Below are 22,623 nucleotides of genomic sequence, written 5' to 3'. Positions count from 1 at the left end.
CCCAGCTCATACTGTCCCTCACCAAGCAACCCAACTTCAACACCGGAATCAACAAAAAACTCCTCCACAAACTCCAGACCATCCAGAATGCTGCAGCCAGGCTTATCCACAACATCACCACATCACGCAACACCTCAGTGACCTCCACTGGCTCCCCGTAGAAAGAGGAATAACCTTCAAACTGCTCACACACGCATACAAAGCCCTTCACAACACCGGACCACAATACCTCAACAACTGAATCGCCTTTCTCGCCCCCAAGAGAAACCTCCACTCAGCTGACCCCGCCTTAGTCACCATCCCTCGTTTCTAAAGGACCAAAGCAGGTGGAAGATCCTTCTCCTACCTCGCAGCCAAGACCTGGAATGAACCCCCCCTTCAACTCCGACGAAGCTCGACACTGCACCAATGCAGAAAGGACCTCAAGACCTGGCTCCTCGAATGACCCCAACGGAGCTACTCACCCCCCCTCCCTAAGCGCCTTGAGACCCTCACGAGTGAGTAGTGCACTCTACAAAACCCCGATTGATTGATTGATGGATCCAAAACCCAGGAAGGCAGGGTCATACCTGGCCATCCAAAACACAGGTAGGCACAGTCATACCTGGCCATCTGAAACACAGGCAGGCATGGTCATGCCTGGCCATCCAAAACACAAGCAGGCACAGTCATACCTCGCCACGCGGAACACAACCAGGCACAGTCATACCTGGCCATGCGTAACACAGCCAGGCACAGTCATACCTGGCCATCTGAAACACAGGCAGGCACAGTCATTCCTGGCCATCTGAAACACAGGCAGGCACAGTCATTCCTGACCATCTAAAACACAGGCAGGCACAGTCATTCCTGGCCATCTGAAACACAGGCAGGCACAGTCATACCTGGCCATCTGAAACACAGGCAGGCACTGTCCTAGCTGGCCATCCGAAACACAGGCAGGGCTGATGATACCTGGGCATCCGAAATATACCTGGGCATCCAAAATACATGGACTGGTCATACCTGGCCATCCGAAACATTGGAAGGCGCGGTCGTACATGGCCATCCAAAATATAGGCAGGACCGATCAAACCTGGCAATCAGAAACACTGGCAGGCACGATCATACCTGGCCATCGAAAACATATCAAATATATTAAAAAATAATTGGGAAGGGTATGCCCAGATGTGGGTCTCGTGCTCACTACACCACTGGATTTAAGCTAGCCCGGCTGATGAAGGGTGATGCCCTGAAACCGGTCTCAGGATGCTTGTTTCCGGTCCAGGGAGGGCCTGGCTTGGCAGCTCGGGCTGGACTGCTCCCATAAGGAACAGGGTCAAGACTGATTTGCAAATGGCTGGGTCTAAACTGGGGTGGTGTGGTGAGCAAAAGAATGATGTATTAAACCCAGATTCTTGTTACTGGGGGTGAATGTTTGCATTGTCCAGCATTCAGCCCATCAATTGTTTCTTTTGCATCTGAAACACAGGCAGGCACGATAATAACTGGCTATTCGAAACGCAGGCAGGAGCGGTCATACCTGGGCTTCCGACACACAGGCAAATATTTATCAAACAAAGGGTCTGCATCAGTGACCTGAAGAGACAGATTTTTAGGAGGCTCATGGTGGGATGATACATTAACTAAGTATTTATGTTCCCATATGTTATGTTAATTTAACATATTGAGTGCGAAGGTGTCTTGGCGCTGAAATTTAAAAATATCTAGTTTTGGAACAGCATGGTTTTAAGATTCTTCCTAAAGAAGGATAGCGAACTTGCTGACCTAATATGCATTGCAATCGTATTACATAATTTGGACGTACCATAACCAATGCTATGGCCCCCCCCAACTGGAGGTGCGAATCCATCATGAGTCTGGCGTCAGTAGAGCGTAGCTGTCTACCATGATGATACCAATGAAAAATACTTTTTAAGAATACGGGTCCCATGTTGTTTATAAGCTAAGCATAGCGTCTTAAACTTGACGCGACTTGCTACAGGAAGCCAGTGGAGTTTCTAAATTACCTTGGAAACTGACTCGTATTTAGGCCGATTCAATAGGAGTCTTGCAGCTGCATTTTGTATCATCTGCAGCTTTTTTTAGATGTTGTTTCTGCATCTTCTGATACAGTACATTGCAGTGATCTAGTTTTGATAGCACAAGGGCAGTCACAACCATCCTCCTAGAATCGGTAGGAATGTACGGAAGAACCTTCTTCAGTTTCTTTTTATTTTTTTAAACATTTTTATTAGTTTAAATAACAAACTGGCTGACAGCAAATGACATTTGTAATCTCAGTTTGTACAATTGACAATGTAGCACAATTATTGACATAAGGTACAAAGTTACTTTACATTCCAACTTTTAAGGCATTAAAGCAAGAAATATTGCTTCCAAGCCGTTCATTTGATCCCACGTTAATGTGTGCAGTCTAGTCACTTAGATCAGGGTCTGAGGCCTCCTCCTGGGGGCGGAGTGCAAATATTGCAGCGGAATGCATTCCATTTACCCCATATCTTCGCCCACTTGCGGGGATAACGTCTGTGAATGAATACTGTCTTCTCCGCCACCATCGCCCTATCTAAGTTTTGACACCAGTGTAGGTGCATAGTGGCAGCAGGTGCCCCTCCAGTGTTGTGCGACATTTCCTTTTCCCAACATGATCCCCACGGTTGCCCAAGTCTGCGCTGCATGGTTCCCAGACATTGAGGAGGCAGCGCCAGGGTTCTGGGAGGACCTCCACCCCGCTGACACTGGTGAAGGTAGCCATGATCTTTCCCCAGTACTATGTTATAACAGGACAGTCCCATAACATGTGGAAGAATGTACCCAGTTGCCCACAGCCCCTTAAACATAAAGTTGTCCAAGCCCGTCCGATCTTGTGAAGCGTCGTTCTAGTATAATATGTTCTGTGCAGTATTTTCAGTTGCACAAGTTGTAGTCGGGATGAGATCGCCACCTTCCGTGGGGATGCTAGGGCCTCCTGCCAGTCTTGGTCGCCAATGTCCCCCACCTCTGTGCACCACTTCTCTCTCAAGGTGTGTGTGGGGTCTTTCTGGTTATTCACCAGCTTATGGTACGTGAGGGAGATTGCTTTTTTGGTGAGGTGGCCTTCCAGTGGCGATGACTCGGGGAGATCATCACCTTGGGGTATGACTTTGGTGAGTGCGTGTTTGATTTGTAGGTATCGGAACCGCTCAGAGTCCGCCATCTGATATGTTGTGCGTAGTTGGTCAAACGTCATTATTTCCCCTTTTTTTCACAAATCACCTACTTTGGAGATTCCTATAAGGTCCCACTGAGCAAAACATTTGCTATTGCGGAGTGTAACCAATTTTGGGGAGTCCAAGAGTGGCGTGTGTTGGGTGATTTTTCCCTCCCTTGTCGTACAGTGAGCTCATTAGTCTGTCCATGCCGAAGGTGTGTCTGTCCATCCGTAGGGCTGGTTCCTCTTGCGGGGCATGGAGCCATTGGTTCACTATTGTAAGTTGGGAGGCCCATTAGTAGAACTGCTTGTGTGGCAGAGCGATGCCTCCATCGTACCAGCCCTTAATTAGTTTTGTCATTGCTATGCGAGGGGGTTTCCTGTCCCACAGGAGGAGGCTCGCTTCTGCCTCGATAGCTTTAAAATATATGAGTCGGGGACTGGGGTTGGCGTGTTTTGAAGGATGTATAAAAACCTGGGGATGGCCATCATCTTGAAGAGGGCCGCCTGGCCCAGCTGGGTCAGGGGAAGGGAATGCCAATATTTCACATTGCGTTTTAGTCTCTTAAGAGGGGGTATGAGGTTGCGCTCGTAGCACTGAGTGCGGTCTGGGGTGATATGGATGCCTAAATACTTAAACCCGTCGTTTCCGAGGTGTATTGTCACGCCTCCAGGTAGCCGTGGGGGGGGGGGGGTGGACCATGGAGAATGTGCATGACCGATTTTGCCCAGCTGATCATGTATCCGGAGAATCTGCCGTAGCCATGTATAACAGAATATCATCCGTGTAGAGGGAGATGCGGTCTTCCAAACCCTACGACCATGGCAGTCGGCGTATCACTGGGTCTCCCCTGATCCATGCCGCCAAAGGCTCGAGCACAAGGGCAACCAGTAGGGGGGATAGGGGACAGCCCTGTCTAGTGCCACACCCCAGGGGGTAGTCATCGGACACCCGTCCATTAACCACCACGTGTGCCAGCGGCTGTGTGTATAAGAGCCGAACCCAGACCAAAAATGTGGGCCCAAAACCAAAGTTTTGTAGAACTGCAAACAGGAAGGGCCATTCCACCCTATCGAAATCATGCTGGCGTCTAAGGACAGGAGAACCACCTCTTCCTGAATTGTTGACATTCGGAACACTCTGTGAAGTCGCCTCAGATTCATTGCTGTGTTGCGGCCAGGCATGAAGCCCGATTGGTCTGGATGGATAAGGGACGTTAGTTAGGGCTGGAGCCTAGTCGCCAGTGCCTTTCGCTAATATTTTGGCCTCCGCATTTAGGAGCGAGATGGGGCGGTAGGTGGTGCACTCGTCGGGGGCTGACCAGGTTTTGGGATCGCCGCCAGGGGGGCCAACCTTTGGTCTCTCGGTAGCTGTCCCTGTTTTAGGCTGTCTACGTACATCTGTAGTAGGTGAGGCCCTAATATGTCCGCTTCTCTCTTGTAAAGCTCCACAGGGATGCCGTTCGGACCCAGTGCTTTGCCCGGTTGGAGTCCCCTGATAGCAGCCATGATTTCATCAGCCGTAAGGGGCGCCTCTAGCGTGTTCATCTCAGGGGCTGTCAACTTTGGCAAATATATGTCTTCAAGGAAGGCCAGGTTTTCCTGCACGGTGGCTTTCGAGGCAGGTGTATAAACTGTCATGTAGTGATGTGCGAAGGCCGTGACGATATCCTGCGGGTCTGTGACTACCTCCCCAGAGATTGAGCGCACCCGGGCCACCTAACGATTTGCACGTTCCTTTTTGTCGAGCTTTGCGAGGAGCTTACCGGCCTTGTCTCCCACCTCATAGATTGTGTGTTGTGTTTGTTTTACTCTGGCCTTGGCTTCTTCCCATGCATGGTCTCTAAAGGCCTGTTGGGCGAGGGCTAGTTTATGAGTCGAGTCCCCGGTTGGGTCTCTTGTGTGGTCTACCTCTGCTAGGCTTACTGCCCTCTCAAGCTCCTGCATCTGCTGGGCCTTGTCTCATTTGTGTGAAGTGATCAGTGAAATGGCTTGTCCGTGCAGGACCGTCTTGTGTGCCTCCCAGAGAATGGCGAGGGAGGATACGGAGTGTGTGTTGTCTTGGAATTAGTGTTTCGTGATCTCGTGTAGGGTTTTCCATATGGTCGGGTCCCTCAAATATCCGGGATATATGGGTATATGCGCCGTCTCCCAGTGCGTTATAGGGTGTATGTTGCTGAAATCGGGGAGTGGTCAGATATCCCTCTGGGGAGGTGCTGGATTTCTAAAATGCATTCAAGGCTCGATGGAGACGCGAGGATGTAATCAGTTCTGGACATACTGTTGTGGGCCCATGAGTGATGTGTGTATTGATGCTCTGTGGGGTGGCGGGTGCGCCAAACGTCCACCAGTCCTAGTGCTTCAGTGAAATCTCGCAGGGGTGCAGGGGAAGTCCCTTGGTTTCATGGTGGGAGCCTATCGAAGGCAGTGTCAAGTACGGTATTAAAATCGTCTCCCACAATAAGTTCTCCTAGGGGTAACGAGAGCAGGAATTCACCCAGTGCTGGGAAGGTGAGATTGTGGAGCGCAGGGGAGCATAAACGGAGACAAAGTTGTAGGCACGCCCCTCCCACTGACACAAAAGCGCCACGCAACGGCCTTGGTTGTCTGCCTTGGTGCTTCGGACCACCAGTGGGCAGCCTTTTTGAACGAATATACCCAGCCCTCTGGAGCCGGAAGTGAACTCAGAGTGAGCTACCATTTTGAAGCCCCATCTATCTAGCGCCTTGGTGGCAGTCCCCACCAGATGAGTTTCTTGTAAGAGAATCACTGAGGGCGCGTGCCTCCAGGGCTGGACTGGGAACCAAAACCGGCCCTGACAAAGTGCTCGGCTAGCCCCCCCAGGGGTTTGGGGGTGCAGCCGAGCTCTTTGCCAGGACCGGTTTTCGGCCGATTTTTTTACAGGGCCGATTTTGCCGCTATGCTGCAAAAACGGCCCCCGGGGGCCCAAAACCGGCCCCCAGCCGTGCGGCGCGCTGGGGGGTTGCCCAGTGCCCGCTACGGCCAGTCCGGCCCTGCGTGCCTCTTAAGGTAGTGTAGTGTTAAGCCCCTCTTTATTTTGTCACAGAGAACGTTCACATTCCAGGATATCAGAGTTAGAGGGGGACAAAGCTTGTGTGTATCCCTTGACTGTGACTGTGTGGGGACGGGAGTTACGCCACTCCGGGCATCAGTGCGGTCGTTAGGCATTGGAATAGTGTGTGGGGGTCGTTGGGTCGCGTGTGTGCTAACCTTGGATTGCACGGCCTTAGCATTGGGTAGCAAAACATTAACAAAATAAAAAATTCAAACATGAACATAAACTGAGGTCCATGTCTGTTCAGCAAGAAATTGAACCGGGCCATACATAGCACCAATAACAGTCTCATAATTCCTTCCCCCCTCCCTGCCCGGCGGACACAAAACTACCCACCTCCCCAACTGAGCAGAGTGCTTATGCCCCAGAACAGGTACTTGTGTGGGGGGTGAGTTATTGTCCACGGCCCTGGGGGGTCCCCTCTGACGGTGTCGTCATCAGCGGCTAGTTTTTCTCCTGAGGGTGAAATAATCGTTGTTGTACATGTGGCATGTCCATTGTTCATGCTACCAGGTGAGGCAAACGTAGATTGGAACAGTTCGTGTCTAGCGATGAGGAGGGCAGTGTGGTCGTTCAGTGTTACTGTCATTCTTGCCCGCTGGGTCGAGTCTCTTTAGTCCCCTCTGTCACTGGAGTCAGGCGACTTCGATCTTTGCGACTTGTGGATTCGCTGTTGGGTTCTTGATTTGCTGAAACCCGTTGCAGGACGCCATCACTCCAGCCAGTCCCTGGCGTCCTCGGGCGTAACAAAGAGCCAGGTTTTTCCCTCTGCCTCTACTCTGAGTTTTGCTGGGAAGAGCATGGAGTATTTGCTCTCCTTAGCCCGCAGTTCCTTCTTGACGTCATGAAAGCTGCGACGTTGTTTGGTGACTGCTGCTGTGTAATCTGGGTAGAGCGTGACTGTTGAATTTTCAATACGGATCGGTGGGGCCAACCTGGCCGCCTGGAGGATGGCGTCCCGGTCTCGAAAGTTGAAGATGCAGGCAAGAATCGGTCTGGGGGAGCGCCAGGGCGAGGCCTCCCCCCTGATACTCAGTGAGCTCTTAATACAGAGAAGAAGCTGGAGAGTCCTCGTGGTTGCAGCTAGTTTTTTATGAGTTCTTCCATGAAGAGATCCAGCGCCGATCCATCCATCCTCTCCAGCACTCCAATGATGCGCACATAATTGCGGCGTGAGCGTCCTTCCTGGTCGTCGAGTTTGGCAAGGATGAGTTTGTTGTCCGCCTCTAGATTGCGTACTTGGCGTTGCTGTGCAGCCGTATCCGTGGAGAGGGTCGCTGTTGTAGATTCCACCTCTGTCAGCCTATGCAACAACTTTGAGAAGTCTGCCCGGCTGAGGGATATGTCCGTTGAGATTGTGCCAATGGATGACTGCACTTGCTGGAGGGCGGCCATGATATCCACCAGTGTAACTGCGTCTGGCTCTTATACAGCAGGAACCTCAGATTGCGTCGGGTTCGATTGCGTTTTGTCCGTCGGGTCCTTGGTGTAGGCAAAATTGTCCAATTTGCCAGCAGGTGCGCCTCATGGGCCTCGGCCCCCCATCTCCTCTGTTGCAGCTGGGGGCAGTGCCTAGTGTACTGGGAGGAAGGGGTAGTAATCATCGCTGCCTGCCGCATGATGTGGTGGCACGTGCGGCCTTTCGGGTTTCTTACCCAGTCCCCCACAGTTGGACATGCTGATGATCGGGTCACAGGCCGTTACGCCGCCCACCACTCTGCCTTGGGGCGGTGGGTATTTCAGAGGAGAGTCCAGTCCTTAAGAGATGCTGTCGGGTCCACAACAACCCCGCTAATGGTACAGTGTCCGTTGCTAGCTAGCCAGCCTCAGCAAGGCTTCCCCCGCCTTGATCACTTACGGCGTCTGAGCTAAAGAGAAACGACGCCCGTGGGTGAGAGGTGGGTCCCGGTGCCGTGTGAGACAGTGCTGCTATAACGCTGCCTGACCACGTTATGTGTTGGTAGAGGATCGTCGCTGACTGTGCAGACACTAGTCAATGTGGTCTTGTGGTAGTGAGTTGTTTTGGTCATTCAAATCTTGTGCATGCGCCCGATTCGGCTGTGGGACGCCGCTTGTGGCGGTGGATGAGGTCGCTGGGCGCAGGAGTGAGGCTGCTCGGTGGCGGAGCTGGTAGTCATGGGGAGGGGGCCCCCGAGGGGTGTAAGCGCCACCAGTGCCCTGTCAGACACTTTGTTGGATACTGTGAGAACTTGGATCGTGGGTTTCAGAACCGTGGCAGTGAGCACACGCGGGGCCTCGGCGTCCACTCTGGAGTCGGCCCAGGCCTTCCAGCGCGTGAAGCTCCATGCAGGTACAGAGTGTAGATTTGTGTATGGGGCCTTATGGATTGTAGCAGGCCCCCACAAGGCGGGCTGCGATGCACCGGCCGCCCGCGCGCTCTTACCAGGCGCGCTCTTACCAGGCCCGCTGTTGAATATGCTGGGGCCCCCTCTGGCGTGGCTTCTGTCCGTCGTCTGACTCACCGGGGTCCCGGTTCCGGGTGTGTGAAGTCTACTCCCACCCTCCGGAACGTCCCAGCAAGTTGCTCTGTATTCCTCAGTTGGTTGTCACTCCACACGTCGTCGCCCCCGATGTTGCCGGCCCCGCGGCCGTGGATGAATGGCTCACGCAAGGTCCCGGCTCCGATAAGGTAGGCAGGCCGCAAAGCGCCTCCGCTCCGTGTTTCGCCACCACTCAGTCTATGGAGTTGTAGAAAGGCACAATCTGTAGCGCTGAAATTCCGGTTGCATCGGCGTTTCGATTCCGCCGTATGTGGGCCGGATGAATGTGCGGATTAATAAAGAGGGTTCCCCGGGTCGCGGAGCTCCACTAGGTTGCGGCCATTTTACTTGGGCGCTAGCCAAGCCCCCCCTTCTTCAGTTTCTTGATCAAACGAAAGGCAGCAGAAACAATAGCATTAGTTTGCAGTGAGCACGATAGCTTGTTATCAATCAGTACCCCTAGCCTTTGCTACCGGTTTTGGTAGTTCTCCCATCTCGAATAGGCCACCATAGGCCGTCCCATTAAGGTTGAAGGTTACCAAAAATCACTATCTCGGTTTTCTCCGAATTAAGTTGAAGGCAGTGCTTGCCAATCCACCTATTAATTTCCAGAAAACAATTTTGAAACTGAGGTGCGGGGAGGCTTGATCTTTTTAAGCAACTACCACAATCTGTGTGTCGTCGAGGACCATCTCTTCTAAAGACAGGAAGTTTGGAAGTATGAGTAAAATGGAGGCATTGCCATTTGTGACTTCATACTCTGCGATGGATGGGAGATTTAGTAAACTCATCGCACTCTTGTTCTCTCATGCTACGACCATTATGTTTGGGTTATTTGACCACAGAGCCTGGAATCCATTGCTGGTTGAACAAGTTTACGTCCTTCATCACATATATCATTTGTTCTCCTACCTCTCGCAGTCCAAGGCCTTCGCATACTTCACTGCGAGGTCCAGCCCCTTCCGGAAGTCCTCCTGCCTCCCAGGAACCGCGCCGAGGCCCATCTCACCTCTTCCTAGGTCTCCTGATGAGAAAAGGACACAAAAGACACAGTTGTATGGATGTACACAGAGGGATTTGAATGGCAGAAGCCTGGTTATGGAGCAGAGAGGAAGACTTCTGTGTGAAAGAGAAGCCAGCATCCTTCACCAAATGCCAACCCTCCAAGCACTCCCATGTCCTGTCTGTAGTGGGATACCAAGGTCCACGCGTGGTGGGACACATAGGTCGAAGGAGAAGCCCAAGAAACGCTCCTGCAAGTGTGCACAAGACATATCCCAGAACATGCGCCCAGAAGCCTCCACCCCTCTAGGGTTCCTTCCTCGCCGCTATGTAAGCCGCGGAGACCACAGTCTTACTACCACTGTTCATGGTCACAGAATCAAGTCTTCAATCAGCAGTAGTGGTGTAACGCAGACCCCTGAAGTCCCTGTGGTCCAAGCACGAGCCCACGTCAACCTCAGAACTATGACTACCTGTGACATGCAGGTGTCTCTCTCTGGGACCCCTACACATATTCTGTGGGTGGGGGCCATCTTTGTATGTTACACCACTAGGTTAGAATAGGCAGCGCCAAACATCACACAATTTACTACTGAGCCAGACATAAGCTCGCTCCAGATACACTGAGATGATGAAACTCTCCCTCATGCAAAGAATGAAGCACAGCCTCTCAGGAGCAGTAAAGGTAGAGCGAAAAACACTTAAATTCAAACTGAAAATTGTATGCCACCTTTGAGATGGATCAAAGCCCAAGTTTCAAAGTTATTTAATCTGGGGGAAAAACACAATTAAAGAGACCTGTGAACCAGAACTCGCAGTCCCCACCCCCAAAATGACTCCATGATGACGTAATGGCGACCGGAAAGAACATCTTGAGTGACACATTTTCAAGGACACTTTCCCTAAAAGGCCATACAGTGTGTCCTGGTAGCAGGAATCAGGCACTTCCGGCGACTGGATCCGCCCTCTTGAAGAGGCTGTTCTGCAACTACTGGTGCCTGGTTGAGACTGTGAGTACTCTGAAGTAGTAACCTTTCCTTTCTCGCTGCAGCTTTGTGGCTTCTCTTTATCCTTCTAAGTGTCTGCCTAGTGGATTTTCGCTCTTGCGTCGAGCCCTTTCCTAGCAGCACTGGTTACTTCTAAGTAAATTACACTGACATGCTTCCTCTTGTTGGAGCATCTGGTCGTGTACTGGCAATGGACGCGGACCCCTTTAACACGTCGCAGGCGCCAGCTTCTGCTCTGCCACAGAGGGACGTACCAGGACCTTCACCGACCATAGCTGTCCTACTCGAGATCATGTCCATTATGGAGCCTTCAGGAGCTTGGGAGGGGGTTAGTACACCCCCTGCTCAGAACTGTCCCCTGTCCTCGACAGGAAGCGTAGGTGACACCTCTACCTCTGGAAGGTCTCAGAGATGCTCAGGTCTCCATCTGTGATTACTGCTCTGCCACAGAGGGACGTACCAGGACCTTCACCGACCATGGCTGTCCTACTCGAGATCATGTCCATTATGGAGCCTTCAGGAGCTTGGGAGGGGGTTAGTACACCCCCTGCTCAGAACTGTCCCCTGTACTCGACAGGAAGCGTAGGTGACACCTCTACCTCTGGAAGGTCTCAGAGATGCTGAGGTCTCCATCTGTGGTTACTACTCTGCCACAGAGGGACGTACCAGGACCTTCACCGACCATGGCTTTCCTACTCGAGATCATGTCGATTGTGGAGCCTTCAGGAGCTTATGAGGAGGTTAGTACATCCCCTGCTCAGAACTGTCCCCTGTCCTCGACTGGAAGCGGAGGTGACACCTCTACCTCTGGAAGGCCTCAGAGATGCTCAGGTCTCCATCTGTGATTACTGCTCTGCCACAGAGGGACGTACCAGGACCTTCACCGACCATGGCTGTCCTACTCGAGATCATGTCCATTATGGAGCCTTCAGGAGCTTGGGAGGGGGTTAGTACACCCCCTGCTCAGAACTGTCCCCTGTACTCGACAGGAAGCGTAGGTGACACCTCTACCTCTGGAAGGTCTCAGAGATGCTGAGGTCTCCATCTGTGGTTACTGCTCTGCCACAGAGGGACGTACCAGGACCTTCACCGACCATGGCTTTCCTACTCGAGATCATGTCGATTATGGAGCCTTCAGGAGCTTATGAGGAGGTTAGTACATCCCCTGCTCAGAACTGTCCCCTGTCCTCGACTGGAAGCGGAGGTGACACCTCTACCTCTGGAAGGCCTCAGAGATGCTCAGGTCTCCATCTGTGATTACTGCTCTGCCACAGAGGGACGTACCAGGACCTTCACCGACCATGGCTGTCCTACTCGAGATCATGTCCATTATGGAGCCTTCAGGAGCTTGGGAGGGGGTTAGTACACCCCCTGCTCAGAACTGTCCCCTGTACTCGACAGGAAGCGTAGGTGACACCTCTACCTCTGGAAGGTCTCAGAGATGCTGAGGTCTCCATCTGTGGTTACTGCTCTGCCACAGAGGGACGTACCAGGACCTTCACCGACCATGGCTTTCCTACTCGAGATCATGTCGATTATGGAGCCTTCAGGAGCTTATGAGGAGGTTAGTACATCCCCTGCTCAGAACTGTCCCCTGTCCTCGACTGGAAGCGGAGGTGACACCTCTACCTCTGGAAGGCCTCAGAGATGCTCAGGTCTCCATCTGTGATTACTGCTCTGCCACAGAGGGACGTACCAGGACCTTTACCGACCATGGCTGTCCTACTCGAGATCATGTCCATTATGGAGCCTTCAGGAGCTTGGGAGGGGGTTGGTACACCACCCTGCTCAGAACTGTCCCCGGTCCTCTACAGGAAGCGTAGATGACACCTCTACCTCTGGAAGGCCTCAGAGATGCTCATGTCTCCATCTTTGATTACTGCTCTAATTGTCGCTTTGCTCATGTGGTGTAACTCTACAGTGGTACACATCCCTGCCATTAAAAGGTGCATAGCTTAGGCTCATATCAGCAATGGATTACTGGGTGTGATGTGATTACCTTCACAGTAACTGCTCTGCTACCCTGCATGGTAGGTTAGACGTACACTCATACCTGTAACTCAAAAAGAGACCCAAATGCGTGCTGCCAAATAATAACAAATCCCATAGCACGGGTGAAAGATTTACTCCTACCAATCATTACACATAATAGTAGCATCAGATCAGGCCCAGCCATAAGCAAATTAGCCTTGTTTCTGCTCCAATAGGGATAGGAAGAGTTAAGCCTGAACTGCCAAGCCAGGTCCTTTCTGAATCAGAACACAAGCAACCCTGGACCAGTTCTGCGCTAGTTGAGGCTTGTCTTGGGTTGCTTGAGTTCTGATTCAGGGTCCCACTGGAGCAGGGTCGAGAATGATATGCAAATGGCAGGGTCCAAACTCAGGTAGCATGGTAAGCAAAATAACGATGGACTGAGATGCAGCCTGACTGATTACCAATTACTGAGATTAATTCAACCACTCCATGCATCACATTTTTGTCTACGTTTCTGATTTCAAGTAGGGCACTCAGAATAATTAGAAAGGGAGGGAAAGCATCAGGAAGACAAAGCAGGAATAAACTATCTGTTTCCATTCCAAGGATCATGGAATGTTAAGATGAACCTGAGAAGTTCCAAAGCAATCAATGTAGAGCTCCCCAAACCTCGGCCACAAGTCTTGGAACACCTTTCAATGTCAACACATTGCCTTGTACAAGGGAGACACCTTCCACAACATGTCGGTCTGATATTCCCCACTCCTTGAATATGAGTCACCGTCGGGGATCGAATGTCCTCCTCCACCATACAGGAAATTACAATAAGAGCCATATTTACAGTGCTCTAATCTGGTGTCTGCACTGTGGCTGGTGTATGCATGCGTGATGTTGTCTGTTCGCACCAATTCAGGTTTCTAGTTTTAAGGGAAAAATCATTCACAACCCAAATAACTTCTGCCAATTCTTTGGGACAGAAGGATCTTCTTCTTGGACCAATGCTTCTGCGCTCACTAAAGGCTGACCACTGTATCCCAGTCCAAACCCCTGCAATCCATTGTTGTCATCACTGGACGGGGGGCTAAGTGGAAATCATCCTGAACAGAGATGGTGGAACCAGGCAAGGTCTTTCACTGGCCCAAACCCCATGAACTGTGAACTCAGTTGACCTCAAATTAGACAATCAAAGAAGGCCTGAGATGCAGTTGCGTGATGACATCACAAATACACACGCAGGCACAGGACCCCGACAGAAGAAACAAATCCTTGCGGAGACCTCCTGATACGGCAGGCCCAGAAAAACAGGCCTGAGCGCCATTACTTTCCCCTTTAGGAGCAACACCGATCCCATCAAGGTACAATACTGCGTACCTGTCTGCGTTAATTACTCAATGGTCACCAGATTTGATCTGGGAAGGTTAATTAATAAAACTGAGCTGATGCAGAAGCCAATCATTTAATATGGACAAAGGGAAATCCCTTTCTGATGAAACAGATCCATTAGAACAATAAGTCTCTTTCTGTTAAACCGCACAGATCTTTTAGCAGCCCGAACGGCAACAGAGTGAAATGATAAGAGGTCCTCTCCATGGCACTCCACTCTGTACCTCAAATTACTGATGTATCTGGGTACACCAGGTGGTATGCAAAAAATGGAGGCGTGGGTGTCTGAAGGTCTGTGGAATCTTATAAATCCATCTTTTCTGCACCCTCAATGTCAGCGTCCTCGCATACCCCAATGTACGACCTCTGGATCTCAATAACTTACGATCACTAATTCCCCAGTGCATTCCATCCAGACTGCGTCCTTCTCCAAACACAAAAAGTGATGGAGCACATCAAATTTCAAAGTAGGCTTAGAAGTAAGTAATTAATCCAAGGTTTGGCGCAAACTTTCATTGAACGAATTTATTGTCCTTCCAGGATTTTTTGGGATTGTGAAAAGAGAAGTACATAAAACATCCAGGGCAGCCGACGTGCGAGTCCTTCCTCAAGGCTGATACGCTTGATAAGTCACAGTCCCAATGTCCAGGTTGATAAAATTGTACAAGATATGGTACATCAATTCAATATTCTCAAGTGTAAGGCAATAAAAGGGTGAAGAGGTCATAGTAACGGTGGTAACCCTGCTGTGTCTGAAGAGCTCCAAGGTAAGAGGCCGTGTGAAAATAATCAGGAATTGAGCCGTACAAAGTGGAGCAGTCACTGAAATTCAGAGTCTCACCATTTTGTGTGTGTGTCTCCAACACACAAAATGGGTCCTTCTTCAGGGCATGGTTAATTTACTGGTACAACTCTTCTATTGTTCTGAAAGTGATCAGTTACACACAACATAAATATATAGTATTCCCGGTATGTAAGGAAAAGCTTAGAAAAAATATCAACACAAAAAAAGAATATTGTCACTAAATAATATCTTTTGATCTGTTCCTCATACTTACATGCGGATGCAAGCTTCGGTGTCCTACTCACATTAGAAGTTCTACTGTATGTTTGGATTAAAGGACTCATCGTTAGTGGTACTTAATTATTTTGAATTCCACCATTACAGGGACCCGCCATACTCCGAGGAGTAGAATTCCACTCAGATCTGATGAACCAGACAGGACTCACTTCTTTAAAGATCAGCCATCTTGGAAGGGATGTATGTACCCTCCTAGTGATGTTAATGCACATTGTGTGGGCATCAAATGATTTATACTTTGATTGTGAACTGTACTTTCGTGTTCAATCCAAATGAAAAATGGGCCAACATATTCATTGTCAGTGTAGGACTTACTAACAAATAATGGAACATTTAATGTGTTGTTACAAATAAATCACACTATCTTGATGTACAAAGAGATCTATCAGGAAGCATATAAACTAAAAGGAGTTGTGAAAATGCTGACAGAATACAATTACTTTGAGTTGCTTTACTCAGAAAATAATTAATGTTGAATAGCATAAAAGAATTCAATGAAAAAGCCAACAAAAATAGTACGCAATTGAAATGAGAATTATTGAGACCTGCGTGTCATATGGCAGTGCTACTGGGGACACACACTATGAAATGTAGTGTGCGGAAAGAAAAACAGGGAAGTGGCCATTCTTGCCTTTCACAGCAAAGCATGGAAACCTCTGATGTCACTGCATAGAGGAAATACAGAAATATACTTCCATGAAGTATGGAGACGCTAGGGACACTACAGCTGTATGGTGTTGCAAAGTCTTAGTGGTAGTCAGAGTTGTCTGTTTCACCACTCCCAGCACTGCTTCTGGGATCCCTCCACTGAATTCTTTGTGAAGTCAAGCATACTCTAGGTTCAAACCATCAAAAGAGAGAGCAGGCCTTTCATTTAATTGGGCTAAAACCTCGCAAGTTCCTGCATGCCTTGTGTGACAGGTCCAGAGCAATCCCTGGACCACACCTGTGTGGATGTGGACCTAAAGCAAGGCAGACGTGGACATTCCTTCCAGAAGGAAACGGACTTCCCGTCGATCCCACGCATGCTCTGCTTCGAATTGAGAAACAGTCTGCCTGGATTGGAAACTACAACCCAAGAGTGGCCCTTTCACCTGAAGAAGTTTGCTCCAGAGCAGAAGCCCACTGAACAGAACATGCAAGCCATTATGATACATTCCCACAGTAGCTTTGGGACACATTTTTAATAAGACTTGACAATTGGCTGACACTTATCCAGTATTCATCTTCGTACTGTGGAAATATGGATTTTTCTGGTCAGTTATGTCCCCTATCTTGGACCCCAACGGTTCTATGTGCATGTCGCAAGTACATGTATGCTCCCTCCAGTTCCAGTAATGATGACGCAAACACATGTGCGTCCACCGTCAACATGTCCTCTGTCAGATCCGCCATAAGTGGGCTGGATATTCCATTCCTAAATATGAAAGGCCACCGGCTTTATATGGTTCACTTATGCCATTTTACAGTCCAGGCAAGTAGGCCCTGATTCTGTCATCGAACTCCTCTTGCCTTCTGCCTCTGAAAGCTCCAGTTCAAGCCTGCATCTGTGACCATGAACTTTGTCTCATTCTCTGCGCGGCTCACGAAGCCTGACATCAGCCTATTCTCTGCCAAGAACTGTATTTCACCTTCGAATTATCTGCTTCCCCCTCAGCCGATGCATTCCTGCCTAGTAGCTTAAGTAAACATTCTTCCAGTTACCAAGCAAAAAGGCCCATCTTCTCTGTCCTCATGCAAGTAATTCATAGCCCTGTTACCATGGAATATTCCTACCCCCTCGCATTCAGTGTAGACACCTAGACGCTTGTACACGCACGCACAGTCAGTATAGAATAGATTCTGTCCGAGAGTCCTTCTTTTGTGGATAACATAGTTCTTTAAACATAGGATGTTAGATATGATTTGGGATTAGGTTGACTTGACCCCCCAGACTTCCTGTCTCCACACGTAGAGCTAAATGTCAAGTCCCCGTCACCCCCTAGTTACACGTCAATTACACGTCAGACTGCTGCGCGCGCATCAATGCCAAGTATTATCTTATAGATCCACCTATGTATTACATCATAGCCAATCATGTTCCTTTTTACTCATTATTACACCCATTTTCGGTTACGTAAAACCAAACGTCAATGTCCTTATCAATTGTTACGCCTACTGTATTCACTTCATTATGATGTATGTATTATAAAAGTTACTGCTTGTCAATAAAGTATGTACTTCACTTCCTGAACCCCCGTGGTGATGGAACTTGAAGCATCCGATTATAATCGCTTATTGGAATAAACCCCATTCTGAAACTCTAATATCACGGATTCTGCCTCTCATTTTACTGAGCTACTTTAAAATGTTCCTGTATCAAATTCAGTCCCGGTAAAGGAGAAATATTTACCACATGATGGCGCCCGAATAGGGACACTTTCTCATCTCACGCGCCGGCGGTGCGTTGCAGGCCCGGTCTCCTGCCACAGCTGGACGGACAATAACGCGTACCAGCAGGATTTCCTGTATCTCCCTCCGGTCAAGCGGGGGCGACTGAGACTGCAATCAACACCCAGACGAGGCGGTGAGAAGTGCGAAGTATCCCGACCAGAGCCTAGCTGAGAGAGCAAGATCCGAGGTATACAGAGACCCACCAGTCCGACGTCAAGCCCAGTGTCCGACGAGTCGAGTCCAGTCCAGTCCAATCCGAGTCAAGTTCAAGTTACTGAGGCCTTCCGTTTCCGAAGCTACCCGGTGAGTACCATTGCTGGGGAGGCATTTCTGACGTGCACATAGGTTGTGCCGGTCAAGACGGGTTTGGGTACACAAATCCGGTCTGCACTGTTTTAGCAGTGTATCTGTACTGTTTAGCAGTATATCAAGTATTCCGAAGTATTCCGAAGTGTCTAGTTATTTATCTAGTTATTGTCGAGAATTAAGCTTGGTGATTAGTTATGCAGACAATCATCATTGTTGTTTCAGTTTAAGGGTTAATGTTTAATGTTTGAAGTGTTTAAGTATATCGTGGTATGAATGACTGTTCATTATCGTGTTTATTGTATTAAGTCTGTTCAAATTCAAGTATCAGGTCAAAATCAAGTATAAGGTCAGTTCTCAATATGCCGCTCTTCTCGAAATTAAGACAGATCACTACCAGAAAAGGGGTTCTCGAAGAAGCCGTCCCTATTCCTCCTAGGGACACTCCAGGGCATTTTATGTATCACAAACATGGCTTAGACGCTATATTATTTCTTGACTTATGGGTAGACTATACCAAGGGATTACCAGAAAGTCAGAGGTGGCCCACAGCGGGGACCTGGGATGCAGAGTGCATCATGAAAGTCGAGGAAGAGTTATGGAAAAGGAAAGTCAGACAGTCACAGAAAGACGCCGTTGAATTATGGCGTAAAGAATCACATAGACGAACAGAAAAAGCACGTAGACAGGAGGAGAAGAGTAAAGAGAGTTCCAATAAAGTTCGAGAGAATCTATTAATTGAGGAAGGTATCCGAGTGAAATCAGAACAAGTAGACAGACAAAGAAATGCCCTTATGAATGGTATGTATCCCCTTCTGGCCGAAGGATTACCTAAGGCTACTCCGGAAACGCCAAAAGACTTGCCAACCCCATTGTTCCCCATAAAGGTACATCCTAAGGGGCATCCTAGAACGGCAGAAGATGTTTTTCTTTCCTCATATTTAGATGACGCAGCTCCCGAGTATGCCAATTCCGCCCCACGTAGACCGCCTATCAGGGAGGTTCAACGCCAAGATCCAGTACCCGTATCCCTACAGCAACAGATCGAGTCACAAGTTCCGGCAAGCACATCTGTTTCTGTATCCGCTCCTACAGCTACTTCTATGGCTGTGTCCACACCTGTAGTTGCTGTGTCACGTTCAACGAATCCTTTTACACCCGACGCCACAGATGGGGCCGCGGGAGGAGCTACCAATGTCTTTTCTACGCCACCCAGAATAAATAAGCTTACTTTTCAAGAGTCAGCGCATTCACGTACACCCAAACTCCTTAGTGCCCGTGCGCTTAAGGAACTTCTTATAGATTGTAGATATGACCCGGTGCCTGGAAAAGAGGACGAAATGACCCTAGCATCATTGCGTATCAGACGAGCCGCAGTGTATTTAGCGAAGCTACCAGGAATGACTGCGCATCTAGATGATATATATCATTTTGTCCAAACAGGGCGGGATCCAGAATGTATTTACAGAGCTATGGAATACCAGAAAGTAGAGATACAGGGGGAACTGTTACGTTTCCTCATAAACTGTGTGATCAGAAATAAAGACCGACCGGGGGTAGACCCGGAAGCCATGAGAATTCTTACAAGATGGAGCCAGAATATATCAGAAGGGAGACATGATAAACAAAATTGTATAATAGCCATGTGCCGAAAGATCCGTAAAGAAATAGAACGCCTACACGAAGAGAGATTAGAGACAGACGAGTTCGAACAAAACGAGGAAGAAGGGCCAGGACTGCCCACAGGACAGTCAGACACCATAGCCTATGTAGGTAGAGGAAGATCTTGTAATAGGAATCAGACTAGATATCATACTGACTCAATACATCCGACGTGTCCAGATAATAACAGGAATTTTCAAATACCTATAATTAATATAAGGTCTAACGAGCATTCGTTCCAAACCGCCGACAAACTACTCCGAGAACGAAGGGGTTATCATTTCCTCGATTCTATGGATGAACAAGATTTAGCCAGGGCAGCTGTTCATTGGGTGGACAGTCCCGGAAAATATAGTGATGATACAGTAGTACGCACATTTTTGAATCTTACCCCAGATGAACAAAAGTTAGCTGGGATTTATATGGTCCAACAACTCATTATACTATATCGGAGTCAGCATTCGGACCCTGGTCCCTTGCCTGACATACTGACTGAATTACTTATGAATAAATGGAGAGGTCCAGGTACTGAATTAATTAAAGAAATTCTAGAATCAAGAAAGCAGTATATTCTTTTCGTATGTTCAGAACATGTTCCATTGTCCGTCAAGGAAAGAACTACGTATCACATAGATAGACAGAATCCCTTACGAGAAGTGCACCCAATAAAGGGTGAGGACAATGAGTTTAAACGCGTATTTGTATATACGCCTATATCGAAAATAGAATTATTAGAAATGAAGAAAGTAGTACCCAGTCATGACAAGGACCCAGCGGGGTTTCACCGAGAAATTAAAGACATGTTACTCATGGGAGAGTATACCTACCCCGACATTATGACAATATTAAAGGTGTTGATGCCTGCTGGCATTTATGAGAAACTCAAAGAAAAAGAGTGGGAGGTAGGTGATCAAAAGATAGAATGGTCAGCATTAGAAGCAGAAGAAAGAGCCCGAGGTCCAGGTTCGGGGCTTGGGGACAAAACTAAGGCATTACCAGGACTACTAGTACAGGTACTGCCACGTTTATTAACCACGAAAAAGGAAGATTGGGGTACAATTTCAGCCTGTAAACAGAAGCAAGATGAAGACACTAGTGATTACTATGCCCGTTTTGAAAAATGTTTTGGTATAAATAGTGGCATAAAAGCAAGTAGCGAATCCTATCCACATCTGTTTGTAACAAAATTAGTAGAAAATGCTCTGCCCCCAGTAAAGAATAGAGTATTAAAATTCGAAAGTACCTGGCAAGGTAACACTCCAACACAAATGTTACAAATGTTACAGTACCACCACAATAGAATTAAAGAGGAACAAGAACATGAACACAGACGCATGAAAGACACAAAAATGAAAATGCTAGTTTCCCAGACAGTTCCAGCTGAAGGACATAAAAAGGGTATGACACATTCCGATTCAGCAGGACCTGTAAAAGGGACATGCAATTATTGTAAAAAGCCAGGCCATTACGTACACGATTGTCCAGTTTTAAAACATAATATCGCCATAGGTAAAACACAAGAAAGATCACGGCCACTCAGACAAGACCAGAATGAACAAGGAGCTATACCGAATGCCCAGGCAATGCCAGCCGCACAACAGCCAATACAGTTTGTGCCAGCTGCACCCCCATTGCCTGTTGCTGCCACACAGACAACAACACGACAAATGTATCAGACCGCACAGTATGAATATCCCGAGTATCAGCGTTACGCATGAACTAGCCTAGAGAGGGAAGTTGACTTACCCCTTATCGAGATTCCTGTAGATCAAGAAGGACCTTATGTACATAGTAAATTATTAGGTCAAGATAGAACATTTTTACTCGATACAGGGGCAAGTCGAACAACTATAAAGCGTAGTGAAGTTCCAGGGGCACCCCTCTCAGGCTCACAGAATATTTCCCTTGGTTTTTCAGGAAAACCTATTGTTAATGAAGTGTCACAACCTCTTCCACTTACGATAGGACCTCTGACCCGAACTACAGATTTACTGCTTACTAAATCATGTCCAGAAAATGTATTAGGAATAAAAACGTTAAAAGCTCTAGGAGCCATAATATGTTGTTCTCCGGAAGGAGTAAGATTGTTTTTACGTGATTTTAAAGGTCACTATGTATCTAGAGACATGGATCCCCGACTACAGACTTTACCTACACATCTATGGGCACAAGGCCCTACTGATGTTGGTTGCATGAATATTACACCATATCGAGTCACGCTAAAGGCAGGAGTGGTGCTACCACGAATGCGACAATACAAGTTACCACCAGATGCTGTAGTGGCTTTACTACAAATCATTGACGAGCTCATTGCCCAAGGAGTAGTTGTGGAAACAGACTCCAATATATGTAATTCACCGATAATACCGATTCTTAAACGAACAGATCCGAAGGCCCCGCCAGTATATCGATTGGTTATTGATCTGCGCGAGTTAAACAAATGCATTGTGCCACAATTCCCTGTGGTCCCAGATATCTCGTCATTACTGACAGCTATTGATTCCGAAGCGACATTCTTCACTGTAATCGATCTCAAGAATGCCTTCTTCAGTGTCCCAATAGATCCGGAAAGCCAATATTTGTTCGGATTTAGTTTAAATGGACGTAGCTTTAAATTCTCACGCGCACCTCAAGGATTTACAGAAAGCCCCAGCATCTATAGCCAAGCATTGAAACGAGAACTTGACAGTATCCACATGCCAGTTAACACGGCTCTGTTTCAATACGTCGATGATCTGCTGATCACCGCAAGAAGTGAACCTGAATGTGAGAAAGCATCACTGACAGTTTTACAATTTCTAGCCGAAAAAGGGCACAAGGTGTCCCCTTCTAAGCTGCAATTCTGTGTCCAGCGAGTTGTTTATCTTGGACACTCGCTGGACAAGGAGGGAAGGCAGCTTACACCCGACCGCATTCAGTTGATAGCTAACATGCCAATACCCAAGACACAAAAGGAGGTGCGGGCTTTCATAGGCCTCACTTCATACTGTAGACAGTGGATCCCGCAA

At 48.4% G+C, this 22,623-nt stretch overlaps 1 protein-coding gene across 1 annotated transcript in view; it reads right to left on the bottom strand.

The window, feature by feature from the left end:
- HYI (hydroxypyruvate isomerase (putative)) overlaps positions 1 to 22,623 on the bottom strand; it is a 129,306-nt gene that overhangs the window by 84,045 nt on the left and 22,638 nt on the right. The window contains exon 2 of the mRNA XM_085602957.1: positions 9,680 to 9,791. Within this exon, the coding sequence (XP_085459083.1) occupies positions 9,680 to 9,791 (112 nt within the window). The remainder of the gene's footprint in view (positions 1 to 9,679; positions 9,792 to 22,623) is intronic.

This window comes from Triturus cristatus, chromosome 4_2, assembly GCF_964204655.1.
Source record: "Triturus cristatus chromosome 4_2, aTriCri1.1, whole genome shotgun sequence".
Classification (NCBI taxonomy): Eukaryota; Metazoa; Chordata; class Amphibia; order Caudata; family Salamandridae; genus Triturus; species Triturus cristatus.
This window is presented reverse-complemented; position numbering and strand designations above follow the sequence as displayed.